The sequence below is a fragment of the Neolamprologus brichardi genome, chromosome 22 (assembly GCF_056152115.1).
Source record: "Neolamprologus brichardi isolate AB-2024 chromosome 22, ASM5615211v1, whole genome shotgun sequence".
Lineage (NCBI taxonomy): Eukaryota > Metazoa > Chordata > Actinopteri > Cichliformes > Cichlidae > Neolamprologus > Neolamprologus brichardi.
The window spans coordinates 23,316,711-23,335,224 of NC_142124.1; the positions used below are offsets into that span (position 1 = coordinate 23,316,711).

General features: G+C 40.0%; 1 protein-coding gene across 5 annotated transcripts in view; it reads left to right on the forward strand.

Annotated features, from left to right (window-relative positions):
- The window catches only part of LOC118454532 (uncharacterized), a 40,133-nt gene that overhangs the window by 9,934 nt on the left and 11,685 nt on the right, over nucleotides 1-18,514 (forward strand). For 2 of the 5 annotated variants that reach the window (XR_015717096.1, XR_015717097.1), the window contains exon 6: nucleotides 5,578-5,761. Coding sequence is in view for 2 of the 5 variants with exons in the window: in XM_087835021.1 (XP_087691147.1) it covers nucleotides 5,578-5,649; nucleotides 15,132-15,167 (108 nt within the window). In the remaining 3 variants the exon portion in view is untranslated. Of the gene's footprint in view, nucleotides 1-5,577; nucleotides 5,762-15,131; nucleotides 15,183-18,514 lie in introns of those variants that run through there. The other 3 variants (XM_087835021.1, XR_015717098.1, XM_087835020.1) reach the window with 3 other exon arrangements.

The window sequence follows — 18,514 nt, forward strand, 5'->3', positions numbered from 1 at the left end:
CATTCTACTTTTAAATACTCCAGGAACAACAAGTAGGCCTGCAGAGCGGGAGCGAAGTGCTCTAATAGGGTGATATGGTACTACAAGGTCATTAAGATAAGATGGGGCCTGATTATTTAAGACCTTGTATGTGAAGAGCAGGATTTTGAATTCAATTCTGGATTTAACAGGAAGCCAATGAAGGGAAGCCAAAACAGGAGAAATATGCTCTCTCTTTCTAGTCCCTGTCAGTACTCTTGCTGCAGCATTTTGGATTAGCTGAAGGCTTTTCAGTGAGTTTTTTGGACATCCTGATAATAATGAATTGCAGTAGTCCAGCCTGGAAGTAATAAATGCATGAACTAGTTTTTCAGTGTCACTCTGAGACAGGATATTTCTAATTTTAGAGATGTTGCGCAAATGGAAGGGATGTTCGACTAATGCCACTCTCCAGTGATATGCAGCGAGTGCTACGCTGTGGGCTATTGATGAATGAAGTTAGGACAGCCACTGATGTTTCTTCATTAGTGACAGTTTTCTTGCGTCCACATTTTGGCAAATCCAGCACTGAACCAGTTTCACAAAACTTAGCAAGCAGTTTGCTAACTGTAGCATGGGAGATGGGTGGTCTCGTAGGGTGTCTTGCATTGAAATCTGCTGAAATGACCCGGTTACTGATTCACCAGATATCAACACAATTTCGATCCACTCCTCATGTGTTAACCTCTTCGACATGTCAATGGCTGTGAACAAAGAGAAACTTGTAAATAACTCATGAAAGAATAAAGTTACGTTGAAACCAAGCACACCATTGTTTTTCTTGTGACATTACCAATAAGTTTGATGTGTCACATGGCCCTCTTCCTATTGAAAAAACAAAAGTTGTATCCAAGATGGCCGACTTCTAAATGGCCACCATGGTCACCACCCATCTTGAGGAGTTTGCCCCCTCACATATACTAATGTGCCACAAACAGGACTTTAATATCACCAACCATTCCCATGTTATTATGGTGTATCCATATAAATGGCCCACCCTGTATATATATATATATATATATATATATATATGCCTGCAATATGAAGTGTTTCTAACTCTCAGCCTCTCAATAGGTCACTTGAGCCACTGTTAAGCATTGATTTAACCCTTTTCTGTCTCAAGAATCGAATTCATGATCCATTAGATACTACCTCAAAGAAAGACCAATTAAGTTAAGCTCCTCTCATTGCACTAGGGAGTTGGCATACCTGGGCTAGTATTTGGGTGCCATGGCTTCAAATTTAAGAATGAAAAACAAAGCAGAATCACAAACTGACAGTTAAAAATGTTCCACACTTGGCAGACACACAAAAAGAAACGAGTGGCCAAATTGTTCCATTTAGCAGCCTGATGGATTGGCTTTTGAAAATGTAGGATTTTCAGAAACACGGCACATTCGGGGAGCAGTGAGAGGAGAAGGAGGGATGGCCTCGGCACCCCTCAGCCTGTGTGGTGTAATAGTGGTGGAGACGTAGGCTGAAGTTTTCGCTCTCGCGCTCTTCTGTCTTCGTCCACCTAACAAGCCCGTCTTGAAGCTGTTGCTAGGCTACACTGGTCCGTTGTTATCCTCCGGCTGGTGGCATTTTCAGTCTTCATGTCTGCGTGTTCGTATCGGTGTGTGCGAGTGTATGTTTGATATCCTTAATGCAGAAAAAGACGGAAAGGCAAAGTGCAAAATGAAGGACAAGGAATATGATTAGAAGTTTGACCCTGAAGATCCACAAATTACATTAGTGCTTTGTGTGTTTAGCGGCATATCCAATTGATACTACCTCTGAACATTAGTTAGATTAGTGAAGTTTAAGTGTCCTAATCACCCTGCAGTAAGGTAAGCACTAGATTGAAAAAAATAAGAATCTGTGTGCTTTCATAATAGCAAATTTTGAGGTTTAATCAAAATTTTAAGGCAAGTCTGCATACATATGTGCTCAAAACAGCCCCTATGTTATCTGCAAGGTAATTAAAGTAAACTAAAACTTAACAAAAAACAAAAACTACATGTAAAAAAGTTTAGTTAACTAAAACTAACTGAAACTGTTTTTGAACAGTTTCAATAAAATAAAATAAAATTAAATTAAAGATAGAGGCACTTTCCTTAGTTTTAGATTTTTAGTGTGGTAAAATCCTTTATAAAACTCACCTTATTAGCATAATTTATTATTGAGACTTAAATCTTTACAAGGCTGCTTTCATCTGCTTTCAAAAAGTTCTCTTTTTGTATTGTAATACCTGTACTGATTTCCTGAATCTTGCATATGGCATATGCCCTAATAATAACTAATGATTAAATGCAGAGTGTTGCATAAACACACAGAGAGTGAAAAGAGGTGGGTGTAGAAGAAACACTGCATCACGGGAAGTCCACAGTAGCCTAGGCCTATTGCAGCACACCTAAAGAGCGCTTTAGGGCCTCCTGATCTACCCAAACTGGGAGCTGGTTCCATAGAAGAAGGGCCTGATAGCTGAAGGCTCTCCCTCCTGTTGTACTTTTAAACACCTTAGGAACTCTGTTGTCTGAGAGTAAAGTGCTCTATTTGAGTTATAGGGTATTATGAGGTCTTCAAGATAAGATGGGGCTTGATTATTCAAGACCTTCTATATAAGGAGAAAGATTTTAAATTCAATTCTTGATTTAACAGAAATTTTAGTTGTTAGGCATGCTTCAATCAATGGCATCGTAGACTTCACAGATCTTAAGTAGAAAGGCTGAAAAATATTAAATCTAGGCACCAAAATAAGGCTCCACACATTGCCCTAAAAGGTAAACAGTAAAGCTTTCAAAGAATATGGGATGCTTGGAACAGTTTTCTCTTGTACGTTGAGCAGAAGACGCCTATAACTTTTAAGAGCTCCACTGATTGGCTGTAGGTCACGAGAGACACAGATGTTTCTGGGTCCAGACAGTGTGAACCGTGCTCCGTGTCACCTGTCATGCTAACCCTCGATTTACTCTGAGGTTGCAGAAATTGCAGAAATACAGAAGGATATGGGAATATGATTAGCAGTCGCTCAGACGCATCAGTGAGAATGTGTACAGGGCGGCCTGCACCGTCTGCCACTGGGTTTTCTCCATTAGTCATGGAGGAATCTGTGACATCAAACAACATGATGGAAAATCAAGAGGAGTGAAAGGCTGCAGATGGCACTTCCAAGTGACGGGAAATGATGATAGCCGTCGGCCATAAAAAAGTGCATCATTGAGAGCCCTGAAGCCAAAATGTATCTTTGTCCCAAATCCTGGAGATGTTTGCTCGATTCATGCGTCAGCTTTCAATGTAGCAGATAATGTTTTGGCTACAGTTTCATGTTGTCTGGCATTGAGTGAGCAGTACAAAAGTCTATCAACTACCCTTATATGCTGAAACCTGACACTAAAGTGTCCCAGTGCCTAGAGTCAAAAAAAGTGAAGCCAAGGGGTCGCACTGCATATAAAGTTTTAAGCTTTTAGAGGTCACTCTCTAGTCTGCATTCTGTTTTTGGACCACCACCTCCACCTTCTGACATTATCAAATGGAGGGTAGAACAATGCACGAGCATCCCGCGTTGTATTCCCCAGCCAAAATGCAAATAAAAAGCATTATTATTAGTTTTATCATTATTGCACGGCTTTACGTCATGATAAATTACCTCTTGACTGCAATTGTCAACTGGATCTCTCCTCTAATTAGCTAATTTGCTCATCTACGCGGTGGAAAAGTGACTATGTGATTAATGTGATTTAGAGTCCAGCAAAATATGTAATAAACCTTGATTAATGAAAAATATTATTTAATAAGAATGACTGAACTTGGCACTTTTTTTTCTTTTTTAAATAATAATTGTGCGATAACATGGGCATGGAAAAGCAATAATCACTGATGCCTGAACATCGCATAATATTTTTTATCAATGACACAAAACTGTACGTAAAATTTAAACAGGTCCTAGATGTGGGTTATATTGTTTATTCCTGTATTTTACCAAATGGAGTACAAACTAACCAGCCCAGGTTTGTTCTGTTAGTTTGTGTTCCAAGCAAAGCATTTAGGCACATAACCACTTGTCAGGAAACTTATTGCTCTTTACAGTCATGTAATGAGTTGTCTTGTACAGTTGAGTAATCTTACTCCTCCTGTCTCCTCTTTCCACACACACACACACACACACACACACACACACACACACACACACACACACACACACACACACACACATACACACACAGAGTGAAATAAAGTGAAAAGGAGGGCAGCACACCACAGTGCACAAGCACAACACGAGCCTTCGACTTGACTATGTTGTCAAGCAGCTGCTAATGTGTATTCAATATTGATGAACCTTGTTCTTTAGCCTCAGCTCTGAAACGTTTGCCCCACCCTGCGAGTTCAAAGGGACTGTCATTATGGTGCAATTCCAAGGAAGAAACGTACAACATTTGGATACACTGCTTATTTTGGTTCATGTCTTATAAAGTATGATTTGAATTGTTTTTTAAAACACACTGGATTTTGCAATATTCTACTTCCTGGCCTCCTTTCAGATGAGCAAATATCAAATATCAAAATATCCAAAATACACATTACTCATATTCATTTTTTTCTACCTTTCTATTGGATGTTTGTACCAATTAGTACGTATTTAATGGTTATAATCTGCAAAACAATATTTTCCCTAGAAATCAACTGCAGAAAAGACCCGCAGTTGACCTTTTCTGGCCGTTAAAATTATCACTGACACTCAAGAAAATATTTATGCTCAAAATTCTGACTTTAAGTAATCTGATTACATGTAATCTTTTCAGGTATTTTTTTTTTTTTTTTACATATTTACAATGTGAAATGTTAAAGTACCAAGCATAATTTCTTTAACTAACAATAATTTGAATAAATAAACTTTTGAATTTCAGTTTTACTGACAATTATTGCAGCACGTTTATCAGGGCAAACAAACATTATTTTTTTAGTGTAGTGTACAATATCCAAAAATCTGCTATTCAAATAAGCACAATTGTTAATAGGTAATGCAGTATTAAACAGTATTTCAGAAAAATACTCACTGAAGAAAGGGTGACTTTTAATCACAGTAAGAAACTGTTCAGCAAAGCAGTACCCTGTTCTGCTTTGACAATGTTATAGCACTTTTCGGCATCATTCACATTTCTAACATAGTGCAGTTTAGGTGTTTTGTTAGCTTTCTTTATTGGAAAAAAAACCTCCCCAAAACAATTCGTACAAATTGTTTTCCTGAATTTTGCAGAAATTTGACCTCAGTTTCATTGTGTCTCTGAAATATTACACTCCAACACTTTTCTGAACTCATGTCTTTACTTATTTATTGGCTTTGCCAAGGCAAACATGCCCAACATGGTGAGGCTGTTTATCTGTGAAAGAATACCTCAGATCGAGTCCTCATTGACTTTTTTTTTTGGCTTTACACCTTGTTAAACACTGATTCCTTCTTTCACATCCTAAGGCATGTTCTTTGATCCTTCCTCTTCCTACATTTTTGCTCTCTCTTCATGCTTCAGTCTGTTGTTTGTATTCTTCTAATTATTTGTTTAATTGTCTGCCTTCTTCCAGCATTTTGGAGTCCAGCCGCATCAAGCCAACTATCCTCCAGGATTCAGCTGTCCCCGATTTCCTTTCCAACAGGTGAGGCTCCAAACAATCCAATTCTCTGCTGTCCCCAAACCTTTGAGCCAGCTCTAATCTGCATTGCTGAATTTACCTCCAACACGCGAGTGTGTGCATTCCTGCCTCGACTGTGAGTTGGATCTCTATTGAGTCTTTTTTTATTTTGTGAAACTGTCAGCTTGTATTACATATAAAAGTCCTGCCAGTGTGCAATAAATATTCCTCAGAGATTAACCAATCTCTTGCAAGAATGAGGCAAAATATAGGTCACATCAGATTCTGATAACGTGCACGTGTCTGTATGAATGTCTTGGGCATGAGCACATTTTGCGTATACGGTTTGGTGTGTGCATTTGTGTGTAAAACCTGCCTCGCGTTATATAATTGAATATGGGGGGGTTGGGTTTTATTTGTGCGGATGTCACTCCTGATGGATGCTCCTCATAAGACAAGCACAATCAGGGATCATTCCTCATCTTGCCTCCCACTCCTTACCATTACTATCCATCATATTTTATTCACAAATTCAAGACCTTACTCTTTTTCCCCCCTCTTTCGCTTTGTTGGCTCTGGTAGATTGTGGTGTCACAGAGAATTTCATGCTGCCACATGTTGTGTCTTTTCTGTCCTAATTGAGAAGGAGGCTGGCCGTCTTTAATAATAAGTCTCATGACCGTTGCAAGGCGACGGGTAATGGTGGAGCTGTAGAACAGATGGCTTTTCACTTTGAACCAACACACACATATATACTGTAATTATACACTTTTATGACTGCATTCTCATTGAAGATCTATTACTGACACAATACGGTTTCATGGTTTTTCACTGGACTGGTGCTCATTTCTGCCACCTAAGTCTCAAATTCAAATTCAAATTTTATTTGTCACACACACACAACCATACACAGTATGACATGGGGGTGAAATGCTTGTAGCTGTACAATGCCCAACCATTAAATGACAGAAAAAAAGTTTTACAATATTTACAATTTACAGGTTACTACAAAATTTACAAATTAACTTAGGAATTTACAGTAAAAAATGTGCATATAGCAGAAAAAGCAGAAAATCCTGTTATGATTGTAAGTTGTGTGTTGCCACAAGCTTGCTGAGTGGTCTATGTGCCTAAGTTAGCTAAAGAGAGTTATTGTAACTTCTCAACAATTTCGACATCACCCCCTAAGGAATGGCCTCAGGTAAGGTAAGGTGTTATGGACTTTCATAGAAACAGATATCCATGGCTCTGAATTTTAGAACACCCATCAGAGGTAGTTTGAGGTATCTTGAAATGCCTTGAGGCCCTGTTTTTTGGCAGTTATTTTGAAGCATCTTATAATGTCTCTGCAAACAAAATAATATATAGGGGTATATATTTTTCAGCCAAATTCTCATTAGTCAGACAATTGCTGGCAGTTCTTTCATATGATGAAATATGCTTCATCAATAGCCGCCCAGGGTTAATCCTATTGCAGGAGGAACAGATTGTGGAAAAACAAGGATGTTTTGACACTTGGATTCAAGAGCCTGGCAGCATCAGTTACACTCTGATCAAGCTGGATCGGATCCTGTGCTCTCATCAAAACAGAAAAACCCATATAATAATGAAATGAAAGGAGGAATTTCAGGGTTTTTGCTCTGTAGTTGTAATGCTGGGACCACCTGTCGATAGAGTTCTATCTTGTGAAATTGTTTGGGAATAACCAGGTACTGGAGCAGAGTTGTATAAAGTATAGGGCACCGATTAATTTCGAGCACATGACTTCATATTGTGAAAATATATGCAGGTTTTATTTAAATAAAGGGAAAAAAGTCAGAGCAGAAGAAATCTGCATGAATGTGATTTTGGAGACGAAAAATAGTTTGTTGCTGTATCTTACTGACCAAAACTTTACTGAAATGCAGCTTATTCCCCCGTATAGACCAGCTGCAAGCTAGTCTATAGTTTAAATGAAATATAATTTCATTTAAAGTACTTAACTACAGCAAAATGTGTATGGTAATTTTTTTTTTTTTTTTTTTTACTAATGGTAGTTGGCTAATCAGATATAACTGAAAGATGATGTGCTTTCTTTTCTTTCTTTTTTTTTTTTTACCATGGCTGTAAATGCAGTCATGGAGTCTATTTTTTTTTTTTTTTAACATCAGGAGATAATAAAAATGATCTAGTCCTGAACTGGTTTTAAATATACAGACTCAGATAAAAAAATTACTTGCAACATATTAATTGTTGTTATTTATTTAATAAATATTAAGCCAGAATGCAGAATACAATACCACACAATTCATTAGCTTGTAGAACCATTTTTGTTATGTAACGGCTGTGTGCAGGCAGGGAAAGGACCCAAAGTGCAGACTCCGGAGACAGACGTTAATTCAAAAAACAGCTTTAATGCTGAACTCAAAGTAACAAACTTCCAAAATACAAAGAATAAACACAGGCAGGCAGGTAAAACACACAGCATAAGGTAAGGGTAGATAGGGGAGATCGCGACACAGACCAAAGAGAACACAGGGCTAATATACACAGAGGGAGCAATCAGGGAATGAGAGACAGGAGGAAAACACAGCTGGGACAAATCAGGGCTGTTGAGACAAAGGAAGCAAAACCAGATGCATTAACATAAGACATGGACCTTCAAAGTAAAACAGGAAACATAACACAGAGACGCAGACTTGACACAGGGATTCAGCAACTAGGGAACAGAATAGAAACCAGAAGGCCCAACTCTGACAAACTAAACACAAGGACCCAGAGATCAAAAACAGAAAACACTGGAGCCCAGAAAACAAGTCAAAACAGCCAAACAAAGAAAAAAAAGGTTCACAAAAGGCGCAGGAGGCCAGGAAAACCGGAGGACCCAGAGATCAAAAACAGAAAACACTGAAGAAGTGGAGGTGGAGATAGAGAGAGCAAGCTCGCCAACCCTCACTTGCTCCCTCCAGGCAGCTATAGAGCTGCCCAGTAGAGTGTCCGTAGAAAACTAGCATCTACTGCACTTAGCCCAACTGCCATGGTCCTCATCGTCCTAGTTTTCTTTCAAGCATGTCTGAGGACCGTGAAGATATTTTGTTGGAGTTGGAGCAGAAGTTATGTGGACTTTCTGTGGAAGAACTGCTCAGAGTATGTGAACTATGTAATATTACAGAAAAGCACAACGAAGAAATACAAAGCAAATCTCGCAGAGCTCTCGTTAAGCTTATTAGCCAGTTCTGTGAACGAGAAGATTTTTTCCAACGAGAGGATGAAGGCATGTCGGTGCTTCTGGAGCTAAATGATGTGCTGGCTTTGCTGGTGGAGGCGCGGTCAGCGGCTGTTGGTGCGGGAGCGGCGGCCCGGTCTTCAGACAGAGCGGGGATGACGGCAGAGGCTGTACATGAGGGGCAACTCACAGCGGAGCGGGCACCTCCGGAGCGGCGGACAGGCCCGATGACATTGCTGGAGCATCAGGTGGCCATGAGGACGTTTGCTGGATGGCGAAACACAGCGCAGGGAGAGAGACTGCATTGGCAACAGTTTCATCAGGTGGATTCAGAAAAGACTTCAGGATAAGTAGATATTTGGGTGAGTCAGCAGCTAAAGACACGCTGAGTTTCAGTAGCTTAGAGCACCAGATGGAAAGTGGCTTAAAAACGGGCTACTCTGAAGCTGAGATTGTGGAGGCTATCATACGTCCCATCAGTCCTGGGTTAAAATTAAGGAGCTATTTGGGAGGGAAAGAGGATCTCACATTGACCAGCCTGAGACAAGTTCTAAAAGCCCATCATGCAGAAATGGATGCAACAGTACTGTATCAGCAATTAACCAAGGCTACACCACTTGAGTTCCTGATTAGAGTGCTGGATTTGCGTCAAAAAATAATTTTTGCACCTGAGCGCGCCCAGTCTAGCCTGAAGTACAACAAAGAACTTGTTCAAAGTCAATGTTTTCAGTCCATTAGAACGGGTCTTCTAAATGACAATGTCAGAGCAGAAATGAGAGTATATTTACAGGATGAAAACTGTAGCGATGAACTCTTATTAATGAAAATGCAAACAGCCCAGTACAATGAAAGCGAAAGAGCATTAAAGGCAAAAGCCCACAGGTCTTTTAGAACAGGACTAAATGTAGTTGAGCAGAATGTAGCGCTTAGTGATCTCTGCACAAGCCAGCCTGATACAAAACCGGCTAAAACCCCTCAAAGATAACTCCTTATTTGCAAAAATTGATGAAAGTAACTCAGCAATCAGGGAACTTAAAGGACAGGTAGCTTCACTAGTACAAACTGTCCAACAGGATAGAAGTGGTGACGGTGATAGGCAAGCCAGGGTGTACAGAAAGTCAGCTCTCAGACCAAACATGTGATGCTGTGCATGTCAACAAGAAAACAGGCACTGTGACTATTGTTTCAAATGTGGCAGTGACTCTCACTGGGCAAAAGGATGTGAAGTAAGGGGAGCTCAGAAGCAGGGAAACTGGACGGGGCTGTGACTGCGGGACAAGCCACAGCTTCAGCACCAATGTTCCCAATGTGATAACATTCCCAAGGCCCAAAGCTTATCCCATGCATCACCAACTGACTCAGGAAATCCTAAAATTAGGACCCAACCCCCAAACGTTTTTAATCTGAGTACCAAAAAAAGAAAAGTAGCACAGCTCGTGGGCAAAAAGTGTCTAGTATGGTGTAGAATGAACAACTGCAAAACACAGGCACCGTGGGACACGGGAGCCCAAGTTTCAATATTGAGCGCATGCTGGAAATCAGACAATTTACCTCACTTTGAAGTTCACCCCATCAGTGATTTACTAAGTAAGGATGACCTTTTAGACTTGAGAGCCGTAAATGGATCTGAAGTCCCTTTCCAGGGTTGGGTAGAAGTTAGCCTTAGCCTTTGTGATCCGAGAGGAAAAGCTGTAGCTCAGAATGAAGTTCGGGTTCCAATCCTAGTAAGTCACGATGTGGTGCAGAAACCAATAGTAGGATTTAATGCTATTGAGGAACTGATAGAAAAAGACACTACTCAGTCCAGTGAAAGCTTGTCTTTACTCAGACTTTCTGAGTAAAGACAAGCTTTACTCAGAAATTCATTAAGAGTAGGCTCAAACAAAGTAGAAGCACTGTTGAACCTTATCCACACCACCAGTAGTGAGATAGTCACTTATCCTGTCAGATCAGGACGCAAAGCTATTGTCGTACCGAGTGGAGAAATGCACGGCGTTAGTTGTTCCATCAAAACAGACTTAAAGTTAAAAAGTGAAATGCTTTTTGAGCCGGATTAAAACCTGTCTTTAGATGAGGGTCTGAAATCTAACTGCCAGTTGCTGTATGTATCAGGCAATGCCCGCAAAGTCAATATCCATGTTACTAATGTTACCAAACATGACATTGTTTCGCCACCTAAAACCCTTCTAGATAACATAGAGAGGGTAACACAAAGTTATCCTGTGAATCTCAAAGAAGCTCAGATAGGTTCAGTTGTAGAAAATGACAATCAGAACTCACCTAGCTTACCAGAAGAACCTTGGGAACCGTCTGTCAATTTGGGCCACCTTAACACAGAACAACAGGTAGCTGTCATGGAAATGTTAAGGGAGGAGTCAGGCGCATTTGCTAAACACAAAGAGGAAGTTGGTTACATAAAAAATCTAAAAATGGATATCAAACTCACTGATCAGATTCCTGTAGCCAAATCCTATAATGCGGTCCCACGTGCTCTCTATGATGAAGTAAAAAAATCACATTCAGGACTTGTTACAAAAGGATTTTATTTGCAAATCAACCTCACGATATGCCTCTCCAATAGTGTGTGTGAGGAGGCGGGATGGAGGCCTGAGACTGTGTGTCGATTATAGGGGTCTCAATAAAAAGACCATTCCAGACAGACACCCTATTCCACGAATACAGGAAATCCTTGATGGACTTGGTGGCAATATGTGGTTTAGTGTGCTTGACCAAGGCAAAGCGTACTATCAAGGTGAAATCAGCGAAAACTCGAAAAAACATACCGCCTTTACAACACCCTGGGGGCTGTATGAATGGAATAGAATTCCATTTGGACTCACCAATGCGCCTTCAGCTTTCCAACGTAGTATGACTAAATTGAATGCGACAGGACACAGATGGGTTTCCGAGTTGGCTGATTTTAACATAAAACTGAAATACCGACCCGGAAACAGTAACGATGCAGACTTTTTGTCCAGAACACCTTCTAGTATGAACTCATACATGTCAGAATGTACTGAGCTGTGTTCGCCTGAAGTGTTAAGCGCAGTACTGAATGCCATTGAAACACAGGAAGAAAAACAACTGGACTGGATATCAGCTATAACGTCCAATCCAGAAGTAAATAAAAAAACTCAGCCAGATGTGAGAATCACAACACAGGAGCTATTACAAGCTCAAAAGCAGGACTCTGCCATAGCTTATGTTCTCAACTTAAAGAGTACAGGTGCAAGCTTTGACAAAACATCAGCGACCAAAAATCCTAAAGTAAAACAGATACTACATGAGTGGAAAAAGCTGTTTATTTCAGATGATGGGTTGCTGATATGAAAGACTGTGACTTATACTCAGATTGTGATTCCAGAATCTTACAAAGAACTGGTGTACAAACACTTTCACTGCGAAATGGGTCACTTAGGGGTGGACCGTGTGATAAATTTGGCAAGGAGTAGGTTTTATTGGCCGAATATGTACAAAGATATTGAGTTTTTCATCACACAGGTGTGCAAATGTAATATTCAGAAAAAAAAACCACAGTTCAGTGTAGGGCCCCCATGTGTCACGTGCCGGCTACTGCACCCTTTGAAATGGTTTCAATGGACTATGTCCATCTCAAAAAAAGCAGGGGAGGGTATGAGTATATTTTAGTGTTACAGGACAACTTCACAGAGTTTGCTCAAGTCAAGGAAAGGTCTGTGAGAAGGGAATCCGTGGAGTTAATGATGAGGCCAGATGAAGCACCGGGTGATCCAATCGAGCAGGAGGACAGGCAGGTGGCACACACTGGACGCCGGATCGAAATCACACAGAGGTGATTAACGGACTGGCGTGGAGCATCCGTCAGCGCAGGGTTAAGTAGTCCTCTAGGTAATCGCCCCGATGGGAAGCAGGTGTGCTGGTGATGGCCCAGCCCGGGGGTGTGGCTACCCGAGCATCACACACAGACTCCATAGACACAGGACCACGGACCCTGACAAAAGCATTCTTGTCCAGAGTCTGAGATGTGGCTCTCTGACACTTTCTGAGCTTGAGGTGAATTTGCTTGGAAATCTACTCCTGGGAAGGCTGGCAACTGACTTGGATGTCTTCAACTTGTTTCTATCTGTATGATGGACATCAAATTGTTTGGAAATTGCCCTACAGCTCTTCTTAGACTGATGTGCAGCAAGAATAATTTTTCTATGGTCACTGCTGATGTCTTTCCTCCTTAGTTATGTGGTACCGCACATCCTAATGCTCCAGATCAGCAAACTACCAATTCTGCTGCTTTTGTAGAGGTGCTCACAGTTACTCAATTAATTACGTGCTTTTGATTAGATTAACCTGGCTGCTACTTACTCTGTTAATTCCTGTGAAAGCTGTAGGGGTTGTAAATTTTGCATAGACCGTCTCTGTTTAGTTTTTTGTTTAATAAATAATAGTGTAACATGTATATATGATGTAATATTTTATAGTTCATCTGAAGTCATAGTAAATTCATTGTAAGACCTGTTAAGGACCAGATTATTTTTATTATGTCCTGATATGTAAAACCTTAGAACTGAAAGTCAAAATACTTAAGGTACAGTACACTGTGCTTTAGAAAACCCCCACATACATAAATGAGAAACACAGCATGCCTATCACTGAATGGTCTTTCCATAAAGATTCATAATGGTTCCTTCTATGTATGTAGGTGGTTGTGATCGCAGCTTATGGTGCTTAAAATCCACTTATAACATGCTATATGTATAGATTTAACAACTTCTCCCTAGGTTGTGAAAAAAGGTGAAAAATACACAGTGTGTGATCACAGCACCTACTGACTTTTTCTTGTACTGTCAAACTGGCAGCTTACTGCTAGCAAAAGGACACTAGTGACATTCATCTAAGTATTTACTGATGCATCACTTTGATTTAAAAAAAAAAAAAAAGCAATTTATTCACAGCATGAAAACCTTGCAGTTTTTATTGTTTTTAATGTCTGAGAACAAATATTGAGTGCATATCTTTTTAATCAGTTTATTTTCCCTCAGAGCGCAGCGTGTGCTTGAGAGTATCTAGTATCTGCATGTACCTTCCACCTTCAAACCACTGTGTGATGATTGTTGTCTAAATTATGACTCTGTTGAAAAATAAAAAAAACAGTCCTCTAGCTGTGGTCATTTATGTTCACAATTTGTAATTACTGTGAGTTCGAAGCTGATTTACAGGGATTTGTGTCTTTATTCACCCCGAGTGAAGCTTTTGTACACAGCTGTGCCTGTATGTGTCTGCTTGTTATGCATCATACATTTGATAGGTGGGTGAACAGCCGTTGCCAGAGGAGCCCATTTCTCAGTTAGCTTCAAACAGACAGTCTAATAGCTGCTCAAAGGACACATATGCCTCGCGCTGTCTCCTTTTTCCCCTCCTTGCTTTTTACTGAGGCAGAAATGTGCCTTGTTGTGGTGAAATGAGTAAAGATGTCGATGAAAGTTGTAATTAATATTTAACAAAACTCTTTCAACTTACATGGCACCACTGCCAAGTTGAACCAGACGAGAGGCAGAAGAACAGCAGAGACGTAAATGAGCGGGAAAAGGAGAAAGGGAAAGAATAGAGCCTTTTGGGCCTTTTAATTTCTGGCTGGAGTCCCGAAACTCAGAAATAGATCTTGGCTTCTATAACGCATGCAATTGAATGATGGTATACTTGTTGATTTTCCATGATTGAAGCTTACATTCACGAGGACATCGACATACAGCAGGGCTGCTTTGGCTCAGATACTCCCTTGATGTTATCTGTCAGTAGGAAAGACGTCTACAGTTTTTTTTCCTCGTGTCTTGACATATTAAGTGAGTAAACAAGCACCCCGCGGTGCACGGAGGTGCATGGAGCACAGCAAAACTCACACATACTGTAGCGCTCAGTAATATGGAACACCTCCACCCACTTCTTCACACAAAAGACAGAGGGGAGGAGATGAAGACACAGGAAGAAAGTCATGAGGTAAATAAGAAAAAACAAGAACAGGCAAAGAAGAACAGAAAGGGGTTTCTGTGCACTTATCTGATGTGCTGATTTGGTTTATCTTACGCACGTCACTTCAGTCTGCTTAATAAAAAGTTGGGTAAAGATACTAAAGCATTGTCTGTTGTGACGGCATCATCATTTTTGTTTTTTGAGCTAGTCGTACTAATCAAAACCACCCATGACCTGTTGGCCTCAGAACATGAACTGTCACTATAGGTGCTTGAATGTCAGTAGCTTCTTTTCGCCATAGCTTACCTCAGACCCATTTGCTTTATTTGTTTGCTTGGTTTTTTCTGATTTCCGTTAGCAAGTCAGGTGGCATCTCTTCAGTGTCAGGTGTTGAGGAACCAGGAGACACTGATGAAGTGGGCTCCTAGAACAAAAAGGCACAAGTGGGCAAGGAATAACTCCAAGGGGTTAAATGAAGAGGATGTGGGACATATTGAAGAGGATGTGGGACCTTTGATGCCCAATTTACAGCGACTTATGGTAAAACAAGTGGAAAAAGCATCTGCTATGACAACTGGAAATTTATTAGGTACAACACAAATGCTACGACAAGGGGGAGATATCATCATGCCTGCCCAAAATTGTGTACAAAGTCCCAAGCACAACTGGTGCAATGAAGACGTTGAGTGCGAGGGGAGCTGACCTGATGTTGTTGTCTGCTGTACTTCTTAGGCATCCTTTCTTTTCCATACCTTTCTGCAGCTCTGTTTCTGTAGAGCTTGCAAGAATGTTATAAACTAGTAGCAACATTCATATCTATCTATCTGTCTATCTATCTAGAACAACAGTCTTACAAGCTCTACAGAAACAACATGGTGCAGCAGGTGTAACAGATCAGTCCTTAAGTGTAAGCCTTGATGGTGCAATTCCCTCATAGTGTTGCACTGGTGCTATTCATGGGTGAAATGCAGGGATGTAAAGAAAAGGGTCTAGTACAGACAGCATCTTGCAAAATGTCAGATTAAACTGGTTGAACAGTAGTCCTCCAACACTGACAAAACAGAGTTATTATTTTCAGTTTTCTGTTTTGTTAGAAGAACAGACAAAGAGATGGTTTAATTGCTGTTCATAAATACTATAGAGGTAACCTGTATTATTCCCTCACAGATAGAGATAAGGTTAATAGAGATTGATTGTCTTTACACTTCTGCTATACAACACCTGACTGTGTGTGCAGAAGCATATGTAATTGCTATGAAAATACTTAGATTCCCCTATGAGCCAAAGCTGTTCAGCTTTTTTCAGCTTCTTTGCTGACATATTTAAAAATGTCAGCAAAGAAGCTGGAATAGATAGGAAAAGCTGTGTTTACATTTTAGCCACTTGGTTGTTAACTCTAATGCCATGCAATGTTTTCTTTGTTCCAAACATGTAAAATGCACTAGTTCCTTTATGCCAAAATGCTATTCTTTACATTATTAAATGTAAAAGCCTTTAATGGATTTTCATAACTGAGTATAGAGGAATCACTCACAGAGATCAATTAAAAAACAAAAACAAAAGTAGCTCCTTTTACTTGATGATGGAAAAAAAAAACACTAAGACAGGTGGCAAATATCCAGTTGACTGCGTTTTTATAGATTAAATTTGCAGAAGCATTATTTGCAGTAGTAGTATTATTCATGAAAAGGAAACCTTAAAAATCAATTCTGCTCTCTGTCATCAAGTGAAGCTCTTTTTACTTGCACCAAAGGCTGAGAACAAAAAATGTCTTTGAAATGAAATAGTGCAACCTTTTTCAATCCCTTTTAAATTCTGAAATGCTTTTCATCAACGGTCTCTTTGTGCCCCTATTTTCTCCGAATTTCAAATGCCATTTTCTCTCTGCTTCCTTTTGTGCACCTCCAGTGAGCATGCGGGATAGAGGCTGACGGCAGTAGGCCTTTATAAGCGGAACTCCACAGCAAACAGTGAGGGTGACTATCGGTGTCAAACTGTCACAACCCGATCTGTGTAAGACACAAGGCAGGGTGAAGGGTGAAGCGCTACAGCATTTTATGGTTCAGCAGTGCCATTTTGGGAACATGAGCCGATGAATGAGAATAAAAAGAAGGGCTATTTTTATGGAGCCATCAGACTCTTTCTTCTCCCTGTCTTTACACTCTTTTCTCTCTTATCCCACCTTTCCTCCCATCTGCTCACCCCATGTGACCTCTCTTTTTCATGCCCTCCACACCTTTCTCATGCTTTCAACCTCCTGTCCTTTACCTTGATAACAGCTTGTGCCTCTGAATATGTGAAGAAGAATACTTAGAAGGTATCATCTAAAAGTGCCTATTATTATTTCAATGTATTTGCCATCAAGTGCTTGCACACAATTAATTTAAATAAATAGTGTCTCTATATTAACACCTCCTGTCATATTTTAGGTGTGCTATAAACAAAATTTACACCAAAGCAAAATTTAGTTATCACGTTATTTATTTATAGAGGTTTTTTTTCACCCCTATAACATTTCATGTCGTATTGGAGAAGAAAAAGCTAAATGATTTAGTTTTACATTTTAGAAATATTTTAACTGCATTTTCTTTACTTGTAGCTAGCTTATGTTTATATTTTCAGTTTATGAGTTTAGCTATGCATTTAAATAGTTTATTATTTCCTTTAAACTGTTTGTCTTTTGTTTTTTATATGTTTTATCTTACTTCTAGCTAACTTGAGCTACTTAGCTATCCCTGTAACTTACCCTTTTTTAAAAACTGTGTTTGTATTTCTTTTAGCCATTTTAAATGTTTTTAATCTCTTATTCTCTGACTTTTCTGACACACCCTTACCTGCATGTCCCACACTTTAAAAAGCATTGCGCTAGTCTTTACTAACACGTTCTACATTTTCCCATTTATGTTTTTTTTTTCTCATTTACAATTTCACTTTAAGTTGATTCTCTTTGTAACTTGTTTTTACACATACAATTCGCAGACTACCATTTCTAATCCTTGAGTTGGCCCTTTTAGTTATAGGCACTTTAGCTGTGACCATAATCAGATGGGTGGCTGGAGTGCTAGCCAATGCTACATAGCTTTATTAGCAAGTTGTATCTATAAGGGTTTCTATATGAGACCCATATTGTGCCAGAGTTATCCGCCATATTTGAAATACAACCACATGTTCAACATGTGCAACCACGTCACAGCTTTTGTTAGCTGTCTAACGTCAGGGTCTGGCTGCTGGGCTCGGGGTCAGCATTCACTCAGCATTATCATCACACATTATAAGTCTGTATCATAATGTCTGGTGTTTTCGTGTTTGTTGGTTTATTTTTATTTTGTTTTATTTTGCAAGTTGGTTATTAGACGCTGCTCTAGCCAGCCAGAGAATCCCCCGCCACCCCGCCCTCTCCTCCCTGTGCCGCAAGCAGCAGGCGCACCTTGCAAACGGAGGGCGCCCTTACTCCCAGCAAATGGGTGATAGAAAACCGATCGGTGCCTATGCCATTCCCAATATGTGCTGGCTGATGTCGGGGCAGCATGAGTACGAGCAATTTTTTTTTTGCCGATGCCAGTGATGCCACCCCGGGCAACCGCCTGTGTCGCCCGTATCAAAAACCGCTACTGGTTACACCCAACACTGCTAGGAAATGCATATAATGCTAGAATATCACACAGTAAAAAAAAAAACAACAACCCCCCCCAAAAAAAAGGAAAAAAAAGCATATCGTAGGGGCTGTGGCAATTCAGGGTC